This window comes from Durio zibethinus, chromosome 16 (genome assembly GCF_047325235.1).
Source record: "Durio zibethinus cultivar Kanyao isolate XHJ-2024 chromosome 16, ASM4732523v1, whole genome shotgun sequence".
NCBI lineage: Eukaryota > Viridiplantae > Streptophyta > Magnoliopsida > Malvales > Malvaceae > Durio > Durio zibethinus.
Window position 1 is genome coordinate 24,574,468 of NC_143177.1, and position 17,609 is coordinate 24,592,076.

Consider the following 17,609-nt stretch of genomic DNA (forward strand, 5'->3'; position numbering starts at 1 on the left):
ATTGACTATGAAGGCGTTGAAGAACACTTCAAAATCCTAGATGGAACACGAGAAGAATTTTATTACAAGTTTTTTTTTTTTTTCCCAAAGATCAAAATTATTTACTTTTATTATTAAGTTTCGTTTTCATTATCAGTTTTTTTTTTTAGATCTGTAAATCCTTTTTGTCTTGGTCTCCATGTTGAATCTTTTGGAATATAAGAATAAGGGACAAATTATATTTCATTTTCACTAGTATTATCTCTTTAATCTTTTTCTTTTGTTTTTTTTTTATTTTTCATTTTGTCCTTAACTTTTTTTTTTTTTGAGAATTTTCCACAGCATGTTTTAACTTTTAACTAAAGGGAACCTTAATATTGACAAATGTTAGAAAAATAAAGCGAAAAAAATGTATTGTTGTTTGATTTTTATCTTTAATTTTCTTGTCTTTTTTTTTTTTTTTGGGGGGGGGGGGAGGGAGGGGGATTATGTAAATGCTCCAAAGGTTAGGGTATAGCGTTGTAATTTTCCCTATGAGGGAAACTAAAAAAAATAAAAAGTACAAAGTACAAAGGACTAAACGGTAAATTAAGCGACTTTGTTAGAGGCAGGGCGAAGTTCTTTGCTTTTCAAACCGATCTTTCTCTCTTTTTCTCTGTTCCTCTGCGTTTTCAATGAGCTAAGGTAAATGTGTTGTCTAACTCTGTTTTGATTCAATATTTTGGCCATATTTCTCATTTATTGCGGTTCATTTTCCTTAATTGTTGCCTTTTCTTTTTTATTTGTTAGGTAATCTTGAGCGTTTAAAATACGATTAACTTTGACAGCATTGCATAAATATTTCGATTTTTGTGAAAATTTTTGTATTTTAATTCAATGGGTATCGTTTTTTCAATGCATTTTACGAAACCCATGTCCCAAAAGTTGATTAATTTGTGTTAAATGAAGAACCCTGCATACTGGACCTTTAAATTTTTGTCAATTTGACATTTTTTTGTTGATATAATTAAAAGAGAATGAAAGAATACAGTTGTTAGTCTGCTTATGTCTTTTAATCTCTGTTTTTTGTTGATGCAATCTTCAATTCTGTGATTTATTGAGTTAAAATATTCTTTGTTCAATGTGAATGAAAATAACCTAATTGTTTTACATTTTTAATCCCAAGTTTGCTTGTTATCCCTGTAAAAAGAAAATTGAACCTAAATGCATGGAGAATGTATGTGTTACGTTGCATTCACTGTTTCATAATATAACTAGATGGTGTTTAATGAATTTCATAAAATTTTATGGAGCTTATTGGAAAGCTATAGTTTGCTTTTTTGGAATTTGGAAAAATTATTGATTTTAAACATGAGGATTCATTTGTAAATGAATTTCAGTGTATACTTTATTGTCAAATGATATGAGTTTCGTTTTTAATTTGGTTCCAAATTACAGCCAGAGTAATACCTTCACTGTCTATGGTGGGTGTTAATAGTTTTAAGGTGCAGTAATTAACAATTTTCATTTCCATAATCGGACAAAACTAGTTCAAATTTGACAAGGAGGTGAGGATGGTACCTTGTTATTGTTAGCTAAACAAATTCTATTTCTACAAGGTAATATTAAGTGTAGTATTCCTTTTCTTTTGATCATAATGAGAAATAATATCTGCAATGTGGAGAGAAAACAATGTGGCTTCTATTAACATTAATTAGGGAGGATGTACTTTCGGGAACTTTAGTTAACAAAGATGAAAAGCAAAAACAGAGGCCTACTTTTGCAAGACGTAGCATGTTTTCCTTAATATTGAATTGCCTTGTTATTCGTCCATAATCACAAATTGTGTCAGGGATTCTAAACTGTACATCATTCAATTCCCTTGAGCTATGTTCTGCCTAAGGTCAAACTCCTTGCATGAAAACCCCTTAGCTTGTGAAAATCATTCATATACTTTCTTCTTTCATAATATTCTGAATGGCCATTGTGTATAATCCCAAACATGAAGAGAAGGTTGGAAAGGTACATGTTATGTGATAAACAAAATGCGATCAAGATTATAAAATTTCATTTCATGAAATTGGTACTATTCTATTTCTGTCTCTTTTACCATTTACAGTATCGTTCATAGAATTGTCTTACATATCAATTTAAAAAATGACCGTCTATTCTTGTGTGAATTTATTATTACATCATGTTTGTCATGAGAAATGGCTGACAAAATTATGAAGTTTTGTATGGTTTCATCACCTTTTGCTCTAATGGTTTTCTTGTCACAATTTTTTATGCCGTGGTCTGCTTGGTTTTGCTTTAAGGGATCTCATCCATTTTCCTGAGTGATCTATTATTAGGTACTGATTACAGCTTTGGGTTGCTTAATTTCACTTAATAGTTATTTTCAGTTGAAGCCTAAATCTAGAACAATTTATTTGGTCGTTTGGGCTCTTACTGGTCAATTATGGAAAGCAATTTGTATTAGAAGCCACAAAGCTATAATTGGTCATTCGGGTTGCGGAACTTATATCTCCAACAAGCTGTTTTTCCCTTTTTAGTTTAAGAACCATGTGATTTAGTATTCTGTTATCATGATCATGATCTTCTTATTACCTTTACCAGAATCAAACATTATCAGATGGTTCAGCAAACAATAGAATCCAAATTCAGTGAATATGGACTACGGAATCCAGAAAATAACTCACCCACTTGTGATAAGCAACCTCCAGTTGGTGCAAAGAAGACACCATTGAGGGATTTGCAGAACGAAAATATAATCGTGCCCAACACCACAGGAAGCTTCCTATTTTCTAAAGATAGAGGGCCTGTTATTAATCCTATTAAGGTTTCTGGGACTAAGAGACCATCCCCTGAATGCCCTGTGAGCCCCTCGCACTGCCAATCTCCAAGTGCTGCAAATGGGCATCTTGTCTATGTCCGTAGAAAATCTGAAGCAGAACTAGGCAAAAGCAGTGCTTCTGACAGTACCAGCTCAAGTAATTGCCAACAGCTGAGGCAAGTTGGTCAACTGGAGGAAATTAACCAACTAAAATCCCAAACAAAGAAGCCAAAAGTTTCTTGTTTTCCAGCATTTGCACCACTCCCAATGACTTCCTTGACAAGTTCTTCTGCCAAACCTTCAGTACCTTTTCCTCTTGGGAAGTCTGCTATGAGATTAGCGCCCCCAGAATCCAATCAACTTCCAATTGTTTCTGCTGCCCCTTTGTTGGATAGTCCAAAGGGAATTAAAAAACTTCACTGGGAAGAGCGGTATTATCATTTGCAGATGGCATTGAAAAAATTGGACCAATCCGATCAAGAGGATTATAACCAGAGTATGTCCATGTGTTTGAATGAATCAGTCTTACCATATTCTACTCTTTTGATTGCAAAATTCTTATAATACTTATTTACAAGTTTATTTTTGTTATCTTGTCAGTGCTTCGATCTCTCTCTGCAGTTGAACTCAGCAGACATGCTATTGAGCTGGAGAAAAGATCAATTCAGCTGTCACTGGAGGAAGGTAATATATGTGTGTGTGTGTGTGTGTGTGTTTGTTTTATTTTATTATTTTTTTTGGGGGGGGGAGGGGAGGGGTGCCTTTTTCCATTTTGGTTAAATTATTGGTATGCATGTATGTATAGATTTAAAAATATGCTTAAACAGAGTCATTTCTTTTATGATGCCAATGTATACTGTTTAGCATACCATCATTGCAGTTAATTGGTGATTTACTAGATTCAATATATCCTATTTTGTTATCATATCTTTTTAGCAACAAAGCAGTTGTAACTGCGAAGCAACTTGAGCTCCATAATCTTTGTTTAGCTGACCGTTATTTACACAGGCACTGAATTAATGGCATTCATATTATGCTTGTGTAATCCTTTAGCATCTATTATTATTTTTATAAAGCAGGGATCAGATATAACCTAATCTCTTTTTCTTTTCCCTGTTGTTACAGCAAAAGAGGTGCAGCGTGTTGGCATTTTAAATGTCTTGGGAAAAACTATGAAATTGGCCAAAGCACCCTCCAATCAACCAGATCAGTCGTACAAATGAAAGGCATCAAGTTCATGGTAGTGAGTGTTGTAAATTGTAACCTATCCTTGGAGCCTGGGTGCACAAACATGCACACTTATTCGGTTGTTCCTTCTAGTTTTTCTGCAGTGGTCACGTGCTGGCTATCTGGTATTTACTGTAGTTTTCAACTCGGAATATCTTCTGTGTATTTTTCCTAGCAAAGGCTATGGACAGTATCAAATTCAAGCTGTACTGTCATATGGTGCTGAAATGATCCTTTAAGTTGCTGCTTCTAACCCTAGTCTTTCCTGTTCTTATCTATTTAATTTTTGGGATTAAGAATGCTGAAGATTCTATTCATGTCCTTCTGTGTATATTTCTCTAGCTTGTGCCGTCAGCTCAGAGCAAAGTCATTGAACAACTATGAAATTAGTAGAATTATCTTTGAACATGGTTTGCTTCTTTTTCTTTTTCTTTTTTTCAAAAAGAAATGAAGTAATCTGCAAGTAGTAAAATACCAATGCTACGATGTGAAGGGTCAGCAGAATGAACAGAACAAGGGTGAAAGCTAAACTAGATTAGCATCCTAAAAGGATAAGAATGTTGATCTTCAAGGAGTTGTAAATCAAATTTTCAACCTCAGAAATGCTTCAATTGAAAGCCGTATCAACAATCTTATCAGCAATACTAATTGGATTCTTAGCTTTATCTTTAATAGCTTTGGAAGCAAGTTAGTCCTGGACTAAATATAGCATTGAACCAATGAGCCATTGAATTTATAGCCATGATCAAAGTCAAGTGACATTCAATAGGTTTTAAATTCGAATGCTAACATTTGCAATCACTTTTTTTATTCTCATGTAATTAAAAAAAAAAGATCTCATTCTTATAGTTATAGGCTGCAATAGTAGAATATGCACGTTACAGTCAATGCTGGGTAAAAGCACTGAAGCATAACCTGCGGTAATGGCTAAGGCTAAGGTAACCACCCCATGTTTCCAACATCCAACTGAAAAAAACCGCCCAATTCAAAACTTCCCTGTCCCATAATCTAGTAACTGCCAACTCTCCTACATAAGCAAGACATCCAACATTTTTACACTTTTTTTCCTCTTTCAGTTCCTCATTGTCTCTTCGCTATTTTTTTTTTTTTTTTTCTGAAAATGAACGTAAACATTGATTCTGATCCTGGGTTTCGATTCCCTTCTTCTCCTAGCCTACGTAACATCCCGGACTTGCCTTCCTCGTCAAGCCATGCTGTGAATTATGATCCGAATCCCCGCAAGAAACGGTCCAAATTGATAAAGATCGACACTGGTCAATTCCCAACTTGTTCTAGCACCGTTTCCAGGCCTAAATATACCAAAAAACCTGACCCTGGTGCACCAAAGATTACGCGGCCTTGTACTGAATGTGGGAAGAGGTTTTGGTCATGGAAAGCACTTTTCGGACACATGCGATGTCACCCTGAGCGACAGTGGCGTGGAATTAACCCCCCTCCTGATTATCGCCGGCCTGTTTCTCCTGTTAAGCAGACAAATAATGTCGAGGTCTTGATGACTGAGGAGGATCATGAGATAGCAGCATCCTTGTTGATGCTGGCTAAAGGTGCTGCTGCTAGTGAGAGCGAATGTGGTACAAGTTATCAACCTGGGGTTCAAGAAAATGGTGCTTTTGGGGCAAATTTGGGTGCAAATTTCCGGTTCGAATGTTCAAGTTGCAAGAAGGTTTTCGGGTCACACCAAGCACTGGGTGGCCACAGGGCTAGTCACAAGAATGTGAAGGGTTGTTTCGCAATAACAAGAAGTGACGACGGCTATGTGATTGAGGATCAAAGCGGCAATGATGATGGCTTTCTAAAAGAAAATGTGGAAGACAATAGTAAGGTGATGATGGTTTTGGGGCACAAGTGCAGCATTTGCTTGAGGGTGTTCTCTAGTGGTCAAGCCTTAGGTGGGCATAAGAGGTGCCATTGGGAGAAAGGTGATGAAACATCAATGAACCAAGGGCTCAACCTTTTGGCAGCAAGGGGAGATCCCGGTTTGGACCTGAATTTGCCTGCTCCTGTTGAAAGTGATACATCTTCTTCTTATTCTTCAGGCCTAGCTTTGGATTTGAGGTTAGGTCTCTGAAGAAAGCTTGAATTCTCATTTTCCCAGGCATGATCTTTGCTGAAGTTGTATGTATGTGACTTGTAACCTAGGATTAGAATTATTCTGTTTACCTGATATTTGACAGTGTATTTATTTTGTTCAATAACATTTTCAGTTTTATTTGGTTAATTCTTTGATTTATGAAATCGAATGAATCAGAGTAAGTATATAATAGTTTTCAATCCTCCCATCCCAACACTCCCTTTGCTTTGGTTGGTCCAATGTTCCACTATGAATAGAAATAATCCTGAGTTCAGAGCAGCTTTGTTACATTGATCCCTCTCAATGATAGAATCTTTGGAGACTTGGTCCACTCTTTTATCTTCTTTTTTTCAACCACACAGCTCGAATCTGATCATTATTTGCGGCAATTCGACTTTTAAGATTCTTGTGATCAACTTCTTGATCACCCAACTTTTCTGCATATCACCATTGTCTTAAAAGTCAACATTCTTATAGTTGTCTGAGAAGAGAGAAGAATATTGGACCACTATATATGTGCTTCCTCTTGAATCAAAAGCTTCAGTAAGCTTTTGTCTCAGCAAAAGGTTTTGAATTATTGGATATGGAGCCATAAATTCATATGCTATTCTCATGCTTAAGCAGCTAAATGAAATAAGTCAAAAAAAAGGGCTGGCACTATATACTTTATTATGCTCAAAACCTGACAGGATTTTAACATAATTCTCTTATTAGGTCTTTTATACAGTCGACCTCAAAATATGGGATATAAAATTCTGGCAGAATCATGGTTGATTTGTGTCACAGGAAACTGTTATTTATATTTGCTTTAACTGTATGTGAATCTTCAAGGTGAAATCTAAAGTTGCTGCAAATCCTTCTATTTTGTTTGTAAATTGGAAGAAGAATATCACAGAAGGAAAGATCATGCCTCGGTCAGTGTATTATATAAAAATCAAGTCATTTTTCTCTGTAGTTTGTAAAGTGGAATTTGCCCATGTCTCCACCATGATACATAAGCCAAATTGAATTCTCATTCCCTCTTTACATTATGGGCAGCTCTTTTTTGACTTTTACAAATGGTTTCCACTTTTTCGCCTATATAAAATTAATTTCAGGGCTTGGTTCAATTATTTATGAATAGAAATATATAAGTACTATATATTCTACTAGACACTAGCCCTGCCCACCTACAAAATATTTTCATTTTCTTATTTATTATAGCCGCATGCATGATGATGATTGTGATAGCATCCACTTACCCAATAGACTTTTGCCTATTCTTGGATTTAATTTATGTTATTAATAGCCTACAAAATTTTGCAATTACCATGGTGAGGAATGTCTGCAGCCTGAAGAAAGATCGGTGTTGAGGATGTATAATGGCCTTCTTTTTATATTAGAAGCCTTCAATAGAAATACAACGATAATTTTGATATTTATATCGATTTGATTTATTAGATTGATTTGATGTATTTAATACTCAATTATATTTTTATTAGTTTTTAATAATTTTTTATCATTTATCTAAAAATATGAGTGTCCATACATCTTCAATTTATTCTTAATTTTTTTAATTATTTTTTTAATATTATTTTGATTTTTAATGTCAGAATACAAACATAAAAAATATTTTTTATTTTTATTTTTAATCTTCTTTCTCTTTTATCTTTTTAGAAATATTATGAGATCAGAGCTCCATACAAATAAGTAAATTCTTTAATCAAATACAAGTTATTCATCAAGCACCAACGGTTTTTTCAATCAAATCTCCATCATATGCCCATGAAATTCTAGAGTGTGTGCACGATATATAGATGTCAAAAGATATCGAAATTCAAGATAAAAAAAATTAATAACTTAAATTTATCTAACTCCATGTAAAATGAAATTAATTTGATTTTAAAATTTAATAATTTAAGTGTCTAACTCGAAAAACTTAAAATTTTTAAATAACTCATCCCAAAATAACTCCATTCAAACACTTAAATGATTCACCTGTCCATTGGATATAGGTTAATTCCTTCTCCATCTAGAATCTGTTTTAATAAATAAGATGGCTGAAGTGTAAATCTGATGATCTAATCCTTGGAATTGTTAACATGTGCAATTTGCTTGAGTAGATGTCAATGATTCTTGTCTGATTCCATGTATCTTCCAAATGAATTTGAATCCAATATGAATCCTCCTGGTATCTTTCCTCCATCCAATCAGTGCATGTGACTGTGTTTGACAGGAACTTGTGAAGCATCCACTATGATCTAGCCTATAGCTTAAATACCAAATATCCAATGTTATAGAAGATTTGTTGTGCTCTCTTTTCCCCTCTTCCCTTTTAAGCTTCTTTTCTTTAGATTCACGAGTTTATATATTCATAGCTTACCAGAATTCTGATGTGTTGCGCACTTGAAAGGTTCATTATCTAGAAAAGTAAATTTTTTTTTTTTGAACAATTCAATCAACAAACAACTGTCATGACTTAGGCTCATCTGATATATATATTTGTAATGCTTTCATAATTCTGATGGATTCCTCATCTCCAACTCAACCCCACATCAGATATACCTACCCTTATAATTCATAGGGTCATCTCCGTCATTAAAATTAAGAAAGTGTTTGATACGAAGTGATTTGTTTAAAAATTATAATGATCTGTATTCAATAATTGCATCATTTTATTTTGTAGGAATTTGAAAACCATTTGTGATAATAACCTTAAATCACTAGAATGATAAGGTCATTGCTTTGAGAATGATCTCATTCTCAACCTAAAGAATGATAAAATTTTATCATCATAATAAAGTAATTTTCAATATTATTTTGTAACTAATTTACCTCACAAAAATATAATTAATATTATCCTCAAAAAGTTGGCCATTAAAATTTTAAAAATTCAAATTTTTAATCATTTATTTTAAAAAAATTTTATGTTATAAATTTCTATTGATTAGAAAAAAGAATAATGAATTTATTTAATAATTTTTTAAAATTATTTTTATTAAAATTGATTTATTCTTTATAACTTTTATAAAATAATATTTAACTATTTTATAAATTATTGATTTAATAAATATTAAATTTTTTTAAAAGTTAGTTTAGATGTTTTATATTATATGATTTATATTTTATATAATATCAAATATAATTACTTATAATATTATATCAAATCACTACGATGATTTAATTATTATAATAATTAAATTATTGTGATAATTTTAAAAATAATATTCAGCATTACCTTAAAAGGTAAACAAACTTCCTTTATATGTATGAGGAGAATCTCCATTAAATTTCTTAAAAAAAATGTGTTGGGGAATATCCACTGTGAACCCCTTTTTAGTATCTGCATTGATTCTATTTGCTCCCGCAATCCAAAAACTAACTTATTTATTTACTTTTTCTGGCTAAACTACTCATTAGAAATTGTAGACTTGACTTTGATTTGGCTATACGTTACGCGATCACTAACTCAAATATATTCTATTTTTTATTTTAATAATTGCATCTTCATGCTACATGTTAAGGTTTCATTTGATAGTGTTACGTGGACTCTTAATGAAAAAATATGTGTATATAATATAATATATATATTGAGATTTAAATTTAAATTTATAAAATATTTTTTACGAAATAAAATTATAAAATTTTAAAATAAAAATGAATAATATTTCATAAGTTAAATATAAGTCTTCATAAATTGTATTAAAATAATCATTTATATTATATTATGAAAGTCACTAGATACTATATGATAAAATTATAAGAGTTACTAAATACTATACGATAAGAGTTACTTTTAAAATCTCAACGTCTAGTGTAATTTTAGTTTTATGGTTGAATTCGGTTTAACAAATACATCAAACTTTAAAAGTGAAGAGATTGTGATGCTTCTAATCTTACATTGAAATAATGTGTAGATATAATATGATATATATGTTAAGATCTAAATTTAAATTTGTAATATTTTTTTATAGATAAAATCGTAACACATTTAAATCAAAACGGATAATACTTCACATGTTAAATACAAATTTTCATAAATATTATCGGAGCGTTCATCAATCAAACTAAAATGAAATGCTACATGATTGTAATCACCTTTATAATTTTAATATTTAATATGATCTTATGATTTATATATATTTTATATTTGGGTCTGTCTAACGTTTAATGTACACTTTGTATTTAAGCCTGCGCAACATTAGGGAAGAATTAAACTCAAAAAAACAAAGAGGAATTTTGCAATAAAAAAGGGCAACAGTTTCATATAGAAATATTAGATATAAAATTGCAATTGACGAAAGAAGCGAACGAGGTCAGCCTCAACAGATCCATCATTAAACAATACAACAATCAAGAATAATTTGGCTTTACAAAAGAGTTGGGTGGAAAGCACGAAAGGGTATCTGTATCTCTTAATTAATCGCCATTTTAATTGAATTTTTTGTGTATTTTAATCATAATTAATTAGAAAGCTTTGCATTACACCACATCAACTGACATAAATTATGGGTGAAAAAGCACCCCAAAAAGCAAAATTTAGTGAGTTGAATTAGCATTTAGATGCTGTCGTAGGTTGGCTATTGTTTAACAATTTATTTCACTTTCGATGACAAATCGAAGTAATTAAAAATATAATAAAAAATATAACATCATTTTCATGTTACATAAAGTATTTAAATTTTAAATTTTAATATTTGTATTTTTTTTATCTTAAATTGTAACTTTTTTTATATAAAAAAATTAATAGAAACCAAGTATATTTGTTTATTACAAACATTGATATGTAACTCACATTTTTCTAAGGATTTTGAATTCAAAATTACTATATATATGGGGGTGTTAGTAAAATACTATTGCTTATTATTGTAGTCCATGTAAATAAACAAGTGGCTGAAAGGGCTATTGGGGCAGCAACTAGGTTGGAAAATGGTTCAAAAACAACAAATATACATCAAACCCTTGATGTTGACTTGCAGATGAAGTCATCAATGGGGGCTCCCAAATTTGTTTCAAGTATACATATTTTAGTTTAATAAACTATTTTAGTTTTTGTGGTTAAAATTTTTATTGTGTCCTGGAAAGCAACATGGGCAGGCCCTGCCTGTTTAGCTCAAGCAATCAGATTCAAGGAACCCTTATTTTCTGCTGAATTTGGAATCACAAGTCATGACTTAGGAGGATTCCACATACATAATTAAACTGCTTAATAAGACATTAATTATAATTATTAAAATATTAATCTTTGGCTAATGCATTGCTTGGATGCGGCAACTCGAGCAAAACAGGAGAAGAGAGGAGAGGTCATGGCCTCCCGATATCTTGAGAGCCACTTGCAGAGTTAAAACAACTTTTCTGCATAAAACTGAACCGACCCTTCGCAAATTGATTATCTTTAACTTCCAAAGGGTTTTGGAATTGTAGGCAAAAGCTTATAAAATCTGAAAATGTGTTAAAAACTGGATTGCTCAGAGGAAAAGCTTAATGTTTTTCTATTACTAGTTCACTTATATTGGTTTTGTCCGACTGTTTGACATATCAATTTTGTACATGATGTCACTATTCCATGTAAATTCATTCGTGCAAGACAAGTAAATTCCATGAATGATGAAGACATGCTATGTCTGGTGAATGATTAAGATTACTGTAAATGTAAAAATACAAAAACTACGCAAAAAAAAAAAAAAGAGTTCAGCCAATAATAAATATAAACAAACTGCAGAAAATCTGAGCAGGCTAAAAAACAACCAACATAACCCAAATTTTTAAGAAAAAAAAAAGACAAATTCAAACGTTAGCTTCAGCTTCAAACTTTGAGAAAAGCTCTCCTCCCTTTTTCATCAACTGATGTCTGAAGAAGATCTGGAGCAAAACCCAGATATTGTTTTGTTTTTTCATCTTTATTTGTCTCAGGTTTTGTACAAATTCCTTTGCAAAACTTGTCCTTTTTGGCGTCGTATAAAGGACTGAGAAATGAGAAAATCTGATTGGCTGTTGATGTGGGACCTATGTTTTTCCCGGAGAGAAGATTCTTCACGCTTGTAGCCAGGGATTATAATTTATAAAAACACCACCAAAGACTGATGGTAAATCACTGTGAAGCAAATTGCCTTGTACTTTGTTTTCTTCATGTTTTTTGGCCTTTATGTGATGGGGTTTAGGGTATTGTAAGAAGGAAAACACAGGGAGCTTTCATTCGCAGCCACATCTTTGTTAGATTTAGATTGCTTCACTAAAAGTCTAGTCTATAGTACACAGACAGAGAAACCCAAAGTACCAAACTGGGTTTTTCTCAAAGATTCTTTGTAAAGTGAGTCGCTTTCTTTTCCTTCTTTTTTTACTTCGTTGTATGTGGGGTTTTTTTTTTTTTTTTTTCTACCAATACAAGTTTTAATTTGTGTTTGTTTGAGGGGGAGTTTAGAATTATTGATAGTACAAATTCAAAGGATGATGCTTGTGATTGTATGGGAAAGCTGACGTTCGAGTTGTGGAAATCATTTTCTGGAGTCAACTAGAATTTGAGTTGCTTAAAACTACAATAACTAAGGATACTGTGGTAGGTTTCTTCCTCTGAAATGCATGTCTGATAGCAGTTCAATCAAAACAAGTTTTTCTTGACGATGTTTCTGCGCCTTGGACAGATTGGGTTTTTGGATACTGGCAAAAGGAATCTTTCCTGGAAGTTCCTCTTTTTGTTTTTCATCTTTACTGTGCTTTTGTGTTTCGGGTCATGATAGTGTTTGCAATTCGGATGTAATATAGATAGGCTTTTAGTAGAACCAAAATTTTGAAGCGTTTTCGACATGGAAGGTGATGGTGGATTTACACCAAATTCTGCATTCGGGGACTTCTCTGATGTGGCCATGGATTTGGATTTTATGGATGAACTCTTGCTTGAAGGATGCTGGTTAGAGACTAGCGATGGATTCAACTTTATGCAGCCTGGTCCTTCAACATCTAGTGGTCTGAATGACCCTTCTCATTGCTTGCCTGTATCTGGGTCTAATACTGTTCCTTTTAGCATAAACTCACATCAAATGCATCAAGGAGAGACAGATACCGAAATTGAGGACCTTTCTAAAAGTCAATCCCAAAACTGGGCTACTGTTGGAAATGATTCGTCTTTGTCACAACCTGGAACTTTTATGGTTGAAGGCACTGAGTTGGGCAGTAGATGGTGGATTGGGCCTCAACCAGAATCCGGTTCTTCATCTGTGAAAAAGAGACTAATGCAGGCTATTGGATATTTGAAGGAATCTACAAAAGATAGGGATGTCCTTATCCAAATCTGGGTGCCTGTAAAAAGAGAAGGCAAACATGTTCTTACTACTGAAGGTCAGCCATACTCTCTTAATACAAATTGCAAGAGTCTTGAAAGTTTTAGAGATGTCTCCAAATCCTATAACTTCCCAGCTGAGGAGGATTCAAAGGAGTCAGTTGGGTTGCCTGGCCGTGTATTTTTGGAGAAGTTGCCTGAATGGACTCCTGATGTTCGTTTCTTCGGAAGTGATGAATATCCACGTATTAATTTTGCACACAAGTATAATGTTGGTGGATCTCTTGCTCTTCCTGTTTTTGAACGAGCGAGTGGAACTTGCTTGGGTGTTGTTGAGATTGTCACAACTACTCAAAAGATCAATTATCACCCAGAACTCGAACACGTCTGCAAAGCTCTTGAGGTCTTCTCCTTCTTCTTCTTCTTTGTTTATCATCTGAGGTTCTGATAGTTGAATCAGTAAACCGCTCAAGATCTATTAAGATTATAGTATTAACTTTTGGTGGTTGAAAGTTATGATGAAAAGGCAGCAATTGGAACAAACCTCATGGGTTCATTTTAACATTGTAATTACTAACTACAATGTATGCAGCCTGTATATTGAATTTTAGGACATGTTTTTATCTATAAAAGTTGTCTTTAAACTCATATTGCACCTGAATATGCATTTTTCTTATTTTTCTTCATTTTAATAATTATAAACTTCATTGTATGCCTCATTTAGTAATTGACTTTTCACTTTTAGAAAAGAAAAATAAATAAATAAATAAATAAATAAACCTTTCAGAAGTGCCAATGGTCATTTATTTGTTTATAATATTACTCTTTGCTCACCCGTGAGCTATAGTAGCATCTTTTTTCTTCATATTCTGGTATAAACAAAGCATATCTGTTCGCAGGCTGTTGATCTGAGGAGCTCACATAACTTCACTCCTCCTAATGTTAAGGTAAAAGAATATTATCTTCAAACTATAGTTTTGACGGTTCGAAATTTTTATTATTCATTTCTGATACCCAAGAAGACCTCTATATTCACAGGCTTACAACGAGTTGTGTCAAGCAGCATTGCCTGAGATAACTGAGGCTCTAAGATCTGTCTGCAAGACATATAAACTGCCTTTGGCTCTGACATGGGCTCCATGCCTAAATCAAGGTAAAAGCGGATGTCGGCATTCTGACAAGAACTTTTATCATTGTGTTTCCACTGTTGATTCTGCTTGTGTTGTGGCTGATGAAGATTTTTCGGACTTCCTTGAGGCGTGCTCTGAGCACCACCTGTTCAGAGGCCAAGGAATAGTTGGCAGAGCATTCACAACAAACAAACAATGTTTTACAACAGATATAACCATATTCAGTAAGACAAACTATCCTCTCTCTCACCATGCTAGGATGTTTGGATTGCGTGGTGCTATAGCTACCCCACTGCAAAGCATTTTTACTGGATCAGTTGAATTTGTTTTGGAATTATTCTTGCCAAAAGATTGCCATGACAGCGAAGCACAAAAGCAGATGCTCAACTCATTGTCTAGTTTTATGCAGCAGGCTTGCCAGAGTTTGCATGTAGTTGTGGACAAAGAGCTTGAGGAAGTAGTGATACTGCCAGTGAAGGAAATGGTAGCTGCTTCGGATGGGAGATCAGACAAAGAGGAAACTCAATTTAGGATTCCTTCTTCGAAGGAGAACTCTCCAGAGGAGTCACCATGGATTGCCCACATGATGGATGCCCAACAGAAAGGTAAAGGTGTTTCTGTCTCATGGGAATATCAAAGAGAAGAACCAAAAGAAGAGTTCAAGGTCACAACTCATTGGGAAGACACTCAGCTAGAATCATACAATAAGCAGGTACTTTCAGATTTTGGGCAGCTCCACCAAAATGCTGGAACTAAAGCTAGTGTTGAGGGAGATGGTGGTGGCTTCTCTTCTTCTGGTGGTTGTCACATTTTAGCCGATAAAAGAGCAGGTGAGAAGAGACGAACCAAGATGGAGAAGACAATCAGCTTGCAGGTTCTTCGACAGTACTTTGCAGGGAGTCTTAAAGATGCTGCTAAGAGTATTGGTGGTAGGAAAATATTTCATTACAGTTGGAAGCCTCACATTCTTGTTTCACTTTATGTTCAACTAAATATTGCTTAATGATCAAAGTGACTACCTCTAATTTTTCAAATAAATATATAGCTGGAGTAATTTTACTACATATAATTATCACAATTTAAGCATCAACAATCCATCTGTCCCATGTCCTATCTCTTCTCTGCAATCTATTCTTGGTGAGCAGCAGTTGCACTGCATTTCTTGAAGATAGAGATTGATTTAGCCTAGTATTTATCAATACATAGGGTGTTGCAGAAGTTCAGGCACCCAGGTTGATATTGATATACTGAAAAAATAATTTTCCAGAGAAAGTGTCTATAATGATAGCACTTTTGTTTAAGAACCCTTCTGATCAAGTTAGGGGAGGAAGTTAATATATAGAATGGTTCAAGTGATGGGAAAACAATAGCGGGTGTTGGGCCTTCTATGATGTTTTCAGCCTGGTTTCTCCCTTTACATTGTTACTGTGACATTTCTGTCACCATTCCCCATTTTGTTGTGATAGGATAAAGGCCTTTGGCATCCATGCCTTAGCAGTTTGTTCCTTTTGTGTTTACACAAGTATGAACCCAGATCACTGAGAGTCACTTACCCAGTTTGTTTATTCTATTGCAGTGTGCCCCACTACATTGAAAAGGATATGCAGGCAGCATGGGATTACTCGATGGCCTTCTCGAAAAATTAAGAAGGTAGGCCACTCTTTAAGAAAACTCCAACATGTGATTGACTCAGTTCAAGGCGCTGAGGGTACCATTCAAATTGGGTCGTTCTACTCAAGCTTCCCCGAACTGAGCTCACCGAACTTTTCTGGCAATGGCCCTTCTTCGTCATTGAAGATCAGTAACCATTCAAAGCCATCAGAAACTCAACTTGAGAGCATGTTCAGCCAAGGAGCTGCTGCACTAAAATCTCCATCTTCTTCATGCAGCCACAGCTCTGGCTCAAGTACCTGTTGTTCCACTGGAGCGAAACAGCATAGTACCACTATCAATGCCTTAGGTAGTGCAGATGGGTTGGCAGTGGAAGAACCTGGTGGAGAACTAAAGAGAGCTCTCAGTGCTGCTGAATTGAACGCCTTGAATCAAGAGGAGCCAAAGCTGCTTGCAAGATCCCGAAGCCATAAAACATTTGGTGAGCTTCCTAATTCTGAGACTACACCTTCCTTGCCAAAAACTGACGGCCCCAATTTACAAGCCAGGGGTGCCTTTAAAGTAAAAGCTATGTTTGGAGAAGTTAGGATACGGTTCAGCTTGCAACCAAGTTGGGTTTTTACGGACTTGCAACAAGAGATTGCAAAGCGTTTTAATATTGAAGATGTCAGCAGACTTAATCTCAAGTACTTGGACGATGACCATGAATGGGTTCTTTTGACATGTGATGCTGACCTTGAGGAGTGCATAGATATATACAAATCATCCCAAAGCCACACTATTAAAATCTCCCTCCATCAAACTTCTCATCCAAGTCTAGGAAGTTCATTTGGTAGCAGTGCCCCATGATAACTACAGCATCAGTTTCCCATATGGAGTATGGATTGACAACATTTTGGATTCTGGTGTAAGTAATTTGATGGCTGTAGCACTAGCAGCTTGTTTAGGGATGATACAAGATTTATTTGCCATCTTAGTCAATAGAGGGAATTGAGATGCACGAATTTTAGTCCGAAAGCAGTTTGGGTGAAGGTCAATTATGCAATGAGATTGAGAAGATTGAGAATAGACAATTTGATGCTATGCTATCATATGTTTGCATTTTGGATTACTGTAACAACTGCTTCATGAAATGTATTATTATTTACAGAGAAATGGATATATATTAAAATGTTGCTGTTCTCCATTGCTGAAGCTGAATATCCCAATAACAAAAACCATCAAAGGTGATCAGTAAAAATTACAAAAAGAAATATTTTAATCACTGCTTCAGAACAAGATCATGCTCAAACTTAAATCATGAAATTATATATATGATTTTATTAGAAAATGGATTCTTTGTACTTTTTTTCTTTTTTGAGGAAAGACTATAGTTCACTGCTGTTTGTTTAGCAATTGGCACCAAATATTCCAGAGATAATGAAGCCAAAGAAGAAATGACACAAGGACAATCCCTTCATCAGCCACGCTTTGTTTCTTTTCTACGGATCGATTCCCTTGCAT

At 34.1% G+C, this 17,609-nt stretch overlaps 3 protein-coding genes across 6 annotated transcripts; all 3 read left to right on the forward strand.

Annotated features, from left to right (window-relative positions):
- The first annotated feature begins 358 nt into the window (after positions 1–358).
- LOC111298129 (uncharacterized) lies at positions 359–4,351 on the forward strand. Its single transcript, XM_022892816.2, has 4 exons — positions 359–663; positions 2,575–3,287; positions 3,392–3,475; positions 3,917–4,351. The coding sequence occupies exons 2-4, from the start codon at positions 2,591–2,593 to the stop codon at positions 4,012–4,014; spliced, it is 879 nt and encodes a 292-aa protein (XP_022748551.2). The 5' UTR covers positions 359–663; positions 2,575–2,590; the 3' UTR covers positions 4,015–4,351.
- Positions 4,352–5,011: 660 nt separating this feature from the next.
- LOC111298128 (zinc finger protein ZAT3-like) lies at positions 5,012–6,257 on the forward strand. Its single transcript, XM_022892815.2, has one exon. The coding sequence runs from the start codon at positions 5,139–5,141 to the stop codon at positions 6,105–6,107; it is 969 nt and encodes a 322-aa protein (XP_022748550.1). The 5' UTR covers positions 5,012–5,138; the 3' UTR covers positions 6,108–6,257.
- Positions 6,258–12,182: 5,925 nt separating this feature from the next.
- Positions 12,183–17,300, forward strand: LOC111298131 (protein NLP2-like). Of its 4 annotated transcripts, none has more exons than XM_089745622.1 (6): positions 12,183–12,645; positions 12,731–13,768; positions 14,265–14,312; positions 14,404–14,518; positions 14,603–15,424; positions 16,072–17,300. In XM_089745622.1, exons 2-6 carry the CDS (start codon positions 12,893–12,895, stop codon positions 16,953–16,955), a joined length of 2,745 nt encoding a protein of 914 aa, XP_089601748.1. In that variant the 5' UTR covers positions 12,183–12,645; positions 12,731–12,892; the 3' UTR covers positions 16,956–17,300. The 4 variants fall into 4 exon arrangements, with proteins under 4 accessions (XP_089601748.1, XP_089601747.1, XP_022748555.2 ...); XM_089745621.1 differs by having other exon boundaries at positions 12,183–12,399; positions 12,511–12,645; positions 14,404–15,424; XM_022892820.2 differs by having other exon boundaries at positions 12,183–13,768.
- The last annotated feature ends 309 nt before the right edge of the window (positions 17,301–17,609 follow it).